Below are 9,018 nucleotides of genomic sequence, written 5' to 3'. Positions count from 1 at the left end.
CCATAGTACGGTACGCATGCAAATATATAAATACTTACATACATTTTTTTTTTGCGTACCTTACTATGGTTTGTGTACTTTGTCACGCCCCCCCCCCCCAACGCCCCCTCCTCAGCCCCCATTTGTTACCCCCATTTAAAGCCCTGGGGGTTACTGCCGAGCCCAAGCCATAAAACCTCGTCTTTCTGGGGAAAGCCCGTGGCCAGTTGCTCTTGCACCCGCTGGGCGGGGAGCCTTGCCTAAGACTGCAAGGCAGATGGCAGAGTCCCTGTAGCCATGGGGACCGGGGGCTGGCCGTGTACACTCGGCTCGGGGCCCAGGAGTGAGCGCTGCTCTGCCGTTGCCTTCGGTGCGTTCCCATTGCGACCCCGGAAGTGTTTGCAACCTGCGGAGGTAGCCCCGTGGCAGGCAGGCAGGCCACCCTGGGCGGCACCGGGCGCCACCGGGCGGCATGTGGCGGAATCCTTCGGAGAGCTTTGCTGCGGTCGAAATGAAATACTTTGCGAGGCACAAAGGCGAGGTAGGTGCATCCCAAAGGCCGCCTGCCCAGTGCCCTGGGCGTGCCGACTGCATACCTGCCAAGGCTACAGATTTAGGCGCTGCCTACCACTGGCAGTTCATGGTGTGCCATGAGTGAGGTCAGTGACAACTCGGCCTGTAGTGTGCGGTCACAATATAGCACAAAAGGAAAGGTGAGGCGTTTCTGATAACAACATGACTTCCGCTGCTGAGGGTTTATATATTGCTTTCAACAACCCCCAAACAGGCTTAAACACGTCCGTGATTGTTGATCATCTTTGAGCTATATATTTCTCCCCAAACTGTACCTGAATTTCGTTAACAATAAAAAGAACCCACGAAAGGACAAAAAAGTACTACACAATTACAATTGAAACATTTCCCCTTTTCACTCTCCGAAGTCGCATACACTACCGCCTAATACACGCACCCCGCAGCTGCCTCCTGGGGGGGCTCAATAGGTTACCCTTTGCCATAAATCTGTCGCTGGATAGATCCAGCCGCATTGGTTGTTTTGCTACCCCCGAATAACTCCCTCCCTGCCTCCCTCATTGTCCTACAGACACAGACTGACAGACACTGATGCCACGGCCCAGTGAGTGTCTGCATAATGCGTGGGGTCGGTCATTTCATACAGGGGTGGACTGGCCTATAGGGAACTCTGGAGATTTCCCAGTACACCTCTGCACCCCCGGCCTCTTTTGTGTGGTATTTCCACATTTTCCCATTGGAAAAAGGTTGGGCTTGCTGAAAACGTGTCATATGGGGCCACTTTGAACTTTATTTCCAGGGCCTCTTTTGGTCCCCAGTAATTATTTCCAGGGCCTCTTTTAGTTCCCAGTCCACCCCTGATTGCATTGTGGCATGGCCTGAATGGTGCACACCGGGGCCCAGTATGTGCCATTCCAAACACCACCCTTCTCTGTGGCTCCCATAGCATGGCAGGTGTCATGTAGGAGACCTGTTGGGAGGTCCCCACGAGCAGCTGTGTGGCATGTGCTGGGCAGCCAGGCTGGCAGCAGCTTGCACCGAGCGGGTGGACAGTGTTTCACTACTATGAGAGAGCGACAGGAATGCTCTGCCTTAGACCAGCATAGGGGGCACTGACTAAGCTTCCATTGCCAAGAAAGTCAATTAGGTGTTGCCAGGGGCTACCCGCGTAGTGCCCCTGGCGCTGCCGCTGCAACCACGTTCAATTGAGAACAGTGTACGTGGCATTCTCACTTAGTGTCAAGAAGTATTTCTGGGCAATGTCTTTTGTATCGTGAAACACCTGTTGCCCGGAAATCAATCACTGTGGTGTTGTCACTTTGTGTGTGCACGCCTTTCCAAATGAGGAATTCTTGAGCCATACTCACATGCACCTCACGCTTTGGCAGGAGTGTCAGCTGCATTGTCCGAAGAAGGAACTTGAAGTGTTTCGTGGATGGGGGTAGGTGGGTGTGGGTGTCTGTGTGTTTGCAGTTTGCTCAAATGTGACTTTTCATTTCTATTAAATGACACTTGGCTGCAGACTGTGAAAATTCTCGCTGAATTACCTTATACCGTTTTCAGCTAGGAAGAGAAATGGTTCAGATGGTTGGATGCTTGCTGCAGGCCAGCATCAGAGTTTCATCCTTCCGAAGATATATATTGACCATCATGAAGCTGGACAAGAGCAAGTGTGCTGTTACTGTGCTACAAAACGCAATAGTGATGTTACCTAACAGTTTATAGAAAAATGATGAGGAGTAACGCCTCTTTTACTCAACACATTTCCATAACGGTTGATGTTATATTGTCAGGTTGATTTAGCATGTGGTTTGGGACTTTACAAATCAGGATTATTAAATACAGAGACCCACGCCTACTCTCGTGAGACCACAGAGTTTATTGTATATACCCTTGTATGTTGGTGTCAAAATAAAGATTAGTATGGGAGGGAATGGGATCTACTGGCCAATGGATAAACTGGAGCCTATGAAACCGGGACAAGTTGATTTAAAGCCCAGCTTCTCCACTTTACTAAATTGTGTGACACAGGTAAACATGCATTCAAATGAGTTCTTGTGGAAGTAGTTCAGTTTGATGTGCACTATAAAATAAAACAAATAATGTATCACTAAAATGCACGGTCATATCACTGCCCTTTCCAAGACCACCCAAATTCCACTTACCTACGACCACACCTTCCTTAACCTGCCCACGCCGCCTTTCTCTCAAATTCTCTACTTTGCGAGAGCCAGCAGCCAGGAGGAAGCTGCAGGAGGAGAATGCTGTGAAATGGTGAACATCCTGTGGAATGGTGAACATCCTCTGGAACGGTGAACATCCTCTGGAACGGTGAACATCCTGTGGAATTGTGAACATCCCCTGGAATGGTGAACATCCCGTGGAACGGTGAACATCCTGTGGAATGGTGAACATCCCGTTGAATGGTGAACATCCCGTGGATTGGTAAACATCCTCTGGAATGGTGAACATCCTGTTGAATGGTGAACATCCCGTTGAATGGTGAACATCCCGTGGATTGGTAAACATCCTCTGGAACGGTGAACATCCCGTGGAATTGTGAACATCCCGTGGAATGGTGAACATCCCGTGGAATGGTGAACATCCCGTTGAATGGTGAACATCCCGTTGAATGGTGAACATCCCGTGGATTGGTAAACATCCTCTGGAATGGTGAACATCCTGTTGAATGGTGAACATCCCGTGGAATGGTGAACATCCCGTGGAATGGTGAACATCCCGTGGAATGATGAACATCCCGTGGAATGGTGAACAGCCTGTGGAATGGTGAACAGCCTGTGGAATGGTGAACATCCCGTGGATTGGTAAACATCCTCTGGAAAGGTGAACATCCTGTTGAATGGTGAACATCCCATGGAATGATGAACATCCTCTGGAATGGTTAACATCTTGTGCAATGGTGAACATCCTGTGCAATGGTGAACATCCTGTGCAATGGTGAACATCCTGTGCAATGGTTGAACATCCTGTGCAATGGTTGAACATCCTGTGCAATGGTTGAACATCCTCTGGAATGGTGAACATCCTCTGGAATGGTGAACATCCCGTGGAATGGCGAACATCCTCTGGAATGGTGAACATCCTCTGGAATGGTGAACATCCTGTGCAATGGTGAACATCCCGTGGAATGGTGAACATCCCGTGCAATGGTGAACGTCCTCTGGAATGGTGAACGTCCTCTGGAATGGTGAACGTCCTCTGGAATGGTGAACGTCCTCTGGAATGGTGAACATCCCGTGGAATGTCGAACATCCCGTGGAATGGCGAACATCCTGTGCAATGGTGAACATCCTCTGGAATGGTAAACATCCTGTGCAATGGTGAACATTCTCTGGAATGGTGAACATCCTCTGGAATGGTGAACATCCTGTGCAATGGTGAACATCCTATGCAATGGTGAACATTCTCTGGAATGGTGAACATCCTGTGGAATAGTGAACATTATGTGAGGGAACCAGAATCTCTGCGAACATAGACTGTCATTGTCTGGGCACGCCAGGGATTGGAGGGAGCTGATTGGCTGGCCAGGTGCTAACATAGATTTTTGGTAAATACCAGCGTCAGATATTCAACAATTATACAAGGAATTCTCATGCTGATTGGGTTACTTCTGGTCAGAAGCTGTCCTGTAGAGACTTCCGGGATTCAAAGCATCTGCGCTGATTAGAATGTGGTTTCCTTTGATGTAGTTTCATTGAGCCAAGAGTAAGGCCATGTCATTGCCTGTGGTCTCATCATTATGCTCGCGACTATTTGTTGACACTTTTTGGAAACAGAATGTTGGCAAGTATGCTACCGTGAAAGAAGTGTGACATGGCTGTTGGCTCCATGTGATCAGGCACCAAGTCACCAGTCTTCCATTTTAGATAGTAATTGCCATGATACCATAACAAAACTGCATCTCCCAGATTGCAGTGCTCTGCTTAATGAAAAGCCAAGACAGACAACATACTTGCATCAGCTTGTACTGCCAAGGTAACAAAAGCACAGCTGCCAAATGACTCCATGACACGTGACTGGGATGTCATTGCTGATTTCTGGCTTTTTAACCAACCGTCCATTGCACGTTGCAACGAGTAGGCCTGTACTACACATCTGAAAATCCCAGCCTGCTAAATTATGTTATGTTACTTGATCATTTGTGTAAAGCGATACATGCTCACAAGTGTGGCTTCGTAGCGCTCTGTGCAGTTCTTTGGTGCATTGTTGCACCTGGGCCACACGTAGCATATATAAAATGCATGATCACAGAAGGGTAACAGCATGGAGAGCTGGTCATATAGAGGTACCCAGTAAATGTAGCCAATTACCAAGAAGCCGGTACTGGATGAAGGTGGCACATATGGCAAAGCACTGCTGGGCAGCTATGAAATTGGTCTGTTCCCAAAGGATCTATAGGTGCGTCACCAAGGCAAGGCCTGTAGCTTCCCCTCGCGCCCAAGGGATCTATACCAAGGCACTGCCTGTAGCTTCCCCTCCAGCCCAAGGGATCTATAGGTGCTTTATCAAGGCAATGCCTGTATCATCCCTCCCGCCCAAGGGATCTATAGCTGGATAACCAAGGAAATGCCTGTAGCGTCCTCTCCCGCCCAAGGGAACTATAGGTGCTTTATCAATCAATGCCTGTAGCTTCCCCTACTGCCCAAGGGACCTATACCAAGGCAATGCCTGTAGCTTCCCCTTCCCACCCAAGGGATCTATAGGTGCTTTACCAAGGAAATGCCTGTAGCTTCCCCTTCCCACCCAAGGGATCTATACCAATCAATGCCTGTAGCTCCCCCTACTGCCCAAGGGACCTATACCAAGGCTATGCCTGTAGCTTCCCCTACAGCCCAAGGGGTCTCTAGGTACTTTACCAAGGGAATGCCTGTAGCTTCTGCTCCTGCCGAATGGATCTATAGGTGCTTTACCAAGGGAGTGCCTATAGCTTCCCCTCATTCCCAAGGGCTCTTTGGATGCTACAAGGCAATTCCTGTAGCTTCCCCTCCCGCCCAAGGGATCTATAGGTGCTTTATCAAGGCAGTGCCTGTAGCTTGCCCTCCTGCCCAAGAGATCTATAGGTGCTTTATCAAGGCAATGCCTGTAGTTGCCCTCCTACCAATGGATCTATGGGTGCTTTTTCAAGGCAATGCCTGTAGGTTGCCCTCATACCCAAGGGATCTATAGGTGCTTTATCAAGGCAATGCCTGTAGCTCGCCCTCCTGCTCATGAGATGTATACCAAGGCAATGCCTGGAGCTTCCCATCCTGCCCAAGGCATCTATAGGTGCTTTACCAAGGCAATGCCCGTAGCTTCCACCCCTGCCCAAGGGATCTATGGGTGCTTTACCAAGGCAATGCCCATAGCTTCCACTCCTGCCCAAGAGATCTATAGGTGCTTCACCAAGGCAATGCCCATAGCTTCCATTCCTGCCCAAGGAATCTATAGGTGCTTTACCAAGGCAATGCCCATAGCTTCCTCTCCTGCCCAAGGTATCTGTACCAAGGCAATGCCCGTAGCTTCCCCTACTGCCCAAGGGAGGTATACCAAGGCAATGCTTGTAGCTTCCCCTACTGCCCAAGGGGTAGATAAGTGCTTTACAAGGCAATGCCTGTTGCTTCCCCTTCCCACCCAAGGGATCTATAGGTGCTTTACCAAGGCAATGCATGTAGCTTCCCCTCCAGCCCAAGGGATCTGTAGGTCCTTTACCAAGGCAATGCATGTAGCTTCCCCTCCCGCCCAAGGGATCTATAGGTGGTTTACCAAGGAAATGCCTGTAGCGTCCTCTCCCGCCCAAGGGATCTATAGGTGCTTTACCAATCAATGCCTGTAACTTCCCCTCCTGCCCAAGGGATCTATAGGTGCTTTACCAAGGCAATGCATGTAGCTTCCCCTCCCGCCCAAGGGATCTATAGGTGGTTTACCAAGGAAATGCCTGTAGCTTCCTCTCCCGCCCAAGGGATCTATAGGTGCTTTACCAATCAATGCCTGTAGCTTCCCCTACTGCCCAAGGGACCTATACCAAGGCAATGCCCATAGCTTCCCCTACAGCCCAAGGGGTCTATGGGTACTCTACCAACGCAATGCCCGTAGCTTCCCCTTCACACCCAAGGTATCTATACCAATCAATGCCTGTAGCTTCCCCTACTGCCCAAGGGACCTATACCAAGGCAATGCCCGTAGCTTCCCCTACAGCCCAAGGGGTCTATGGCTACTTTACCAAGCCAATGCCTGTAGCTTCCGCTCCTGCTGAATGGATCTATAGGTGCTTTACCAAGGCAGTGCCTGTAACTTGCCCTCCTACCCAAGGGATCTATAGGTGCTTTATCAAGGTAATGCCTGTAGTTTGCCCTCCTACCCAAGGGATCTATAGGGGCTTTATCAAGGTAATGCCTGTAGTTTGCCCTCCTACCCAAGGGATCTATAGGTGCTTTATCAAGGCAATGTCTGTAGCTCGCCCTCCTGCCCAAGAGATGTATACCAAGGCAATGCCTGGAGCTTCCCATCCTGGCCAAGGTATCTATAGGTGCTTTACCAAGGCAATGCCCATAGTTTCCACTCCTGCCCAAGCTATCTATACCAAGGCAATGCCCGTAGCTTCCCCTACTGCCCAAGGGATCTATAGGTGCTTTATCAAGGCAGTGCCTGTAACTTGCCCTCCTACCCAAGGGATCTATAGGTGCTTTATCAAGGTAATACCTGTAGTTTGCCCTCCTACCCAAGGGATCTATAGGTGCTTTATCAAGGTAATGCCTGTAGCTCGCCCTCCTGCCCAAGAGATGTATACCAAGGCAATGCCTGGAGCTTCCCATCCTGGCCAAGGTATCTATAGGTGCTTTACCAAGGCAATGCCCATAGCTTCAACTCCTGCCCAAGGTATCTATACCAAGGCAATGCCCGTAGCTTCCCCTACTGCCCAAGGGATCTATAGGTGCTTTACCAAGGCAATGCCTATAGCTTCCATTCCTGTCCAAGTGGTCTATAGGTGCTTTACCAAGGCAATGCCCATATCTTCCTCTCCTGCCCAAGGCAATGCCCGTAGCTTCCCCTATTGCCCAAGGGATTTATACCAAGGCAATGCTTGTAGCTTCCCCTACTGCCCAAGGGGTCGATAGGTACTTTAGCAAGGCAATACCTGTTGCTTCCCCTTCCCACCCAAGGGATCTATAGGTGCTTTACCAAGGCAATGCATGTAGCTTCCCCTCCCGCCGAAGGGATCTGTAGGTGCTTTACCAAGGCAATGCATGTAGCTTCCACTCCCGCCCAAGGGATCTGTAGGTGCTTCATCAAGGCAATGCATGTAGCTTCCCCTCCCGCCCAAGGGATCTGTAGGTGGTTTACCAAGGAAATGCCTGTAGTGTCCTCTCCCGCCCAAGGGATCTATAGGTTCTTTACCAATCAATGCCTGTAGCTTCCCCTACTGCCCAAGGGACTTATACCAAGGCAATGCCTGTAGCTTCCTCTTCCCACCCAAGGGATCTTTACCAAGACAATGTCTGTAGCGTCCCCTTCCCACCCAAGGGATCTATAGGTGCTCTACCAAGGCAATGCTTGTAGCTTCCCCTTCCCACCCAAGGTATCTATACCAATCAATGCCTGTAGCTTCCCCTACTGCCCAAGGGACCTATACCAAGGCAATGCCTGTAGCTTCCCCTACAGCCCAAGGTGTCTATAGGTACTTTACCAAAGAAATGCCTGTAGCTTCCGCTCCTGCCGAATGGATCTATAGGTGCTTTACCAAGGCAGTGCCTGTAGCTTCCCCTCATACCCAAGGGCTCTTTGGATGCTACAAGGCAATTCCTGTAGCTTCCCCTCCCTCCCAAGGGATCTATAGGTGCTTTATCAAGGCAGTGCCTGTAGCTTGCCTTCCTACCCAAAGGATCTATAGGTGCTTTATTAAGGCAATGCCTGTAGCTCGCCCTACTGCCCAACAGATGTATACCAAGGCAATGCCTGGAACTTCGAATCCTGGCCAAGGGATCTATAGGTGCTTTACCAAGGCAATGCCCGTAACTTCCACTCCTGCCCAAGGGATATATAGGTGCTTTACCGAGGCAATGCCCATAGTTTCCTCTCCTGCCAAGGTATCTGTACCAAGGCAATGCCCGTAGCTTCCCCTACTGCCCAAGGGGTCTATAGGTGCTTTAGCAAGGCAATGCCTGTTGCTTCCCCTTCCCACCCAAGGGATCTATAGGTGCTTTACCAAGGCAGTGCCCGTAGCTTCCCCTACTGCCCAAGGGGTCTATAGGTACTTTATCAAGGCAATGCCTGTTGCTTCCCCTTCCCACCCAAGGGATCTATAGGTGCTTTACCAAGGCAATGCATGTAGCTTCCCCTCCCGCCCAAGGGATCTCTAGGTGCTTTACCAAGGCAATGCCTGTAGCTTCCCCTCCTGCCCAAGGGATCTATACCAAGGTAATGCCTGTAGCTTCCCCTACTGCCTAAGAGATGTATACCAAGGCAATGCCTGGAGCTTCCCATCCTGGCCAAGGGATCTATATCTGCTTT

General features: G+C 50.1%; 1 protein-coding gene across 2 annotated transcripts in view; it reads left to right on the top strand.

Annotated features, from left to right (window-relative positions):
• Positions 1 to 345: 345 nt before the first annotated feature.
• WDR38 (WD repeat domain 38) overlaps positions 346 to 9,018 on the top strand; it is a 48,072-nt gene continuing 39,399 nt past the window's right edge. For both annotated transcript variants that reach the window (XM_069609444.1, XM_069609443.1), the window contains exon 1: positions 346 to 520. In XM_069609444.1, coding sequence (XP_069465545.1) covers positions 452 to 520 — 69 coding nt within the window. In that variant the 5' untranslated portion in view covers positions 346 to 451. The remainder of the gene's footprint in view (positions 521 to 9,018) is intronic.

This window comes from Ambystoma mexicanum, chromosome 8, assembly GCF_040938575.1.
Source record: "Ambystoma mexicanum isolate Mex_15411 chromosome 8, UKY_AmexF1_1, whole genome shotgun sequence".
NCBI classification, from domain to species: domain Eukaryota; kingdom Metazoa; phylum Chordata; class Amphibia; order Caudata; family Ambystomatidae; genus Ambystoma; species Ambystoma mexicanum.
Note: the sequence above shows the minus strand (reverse complement) of the source record. Positions and strands in the feature narration are given on the sequence as shown.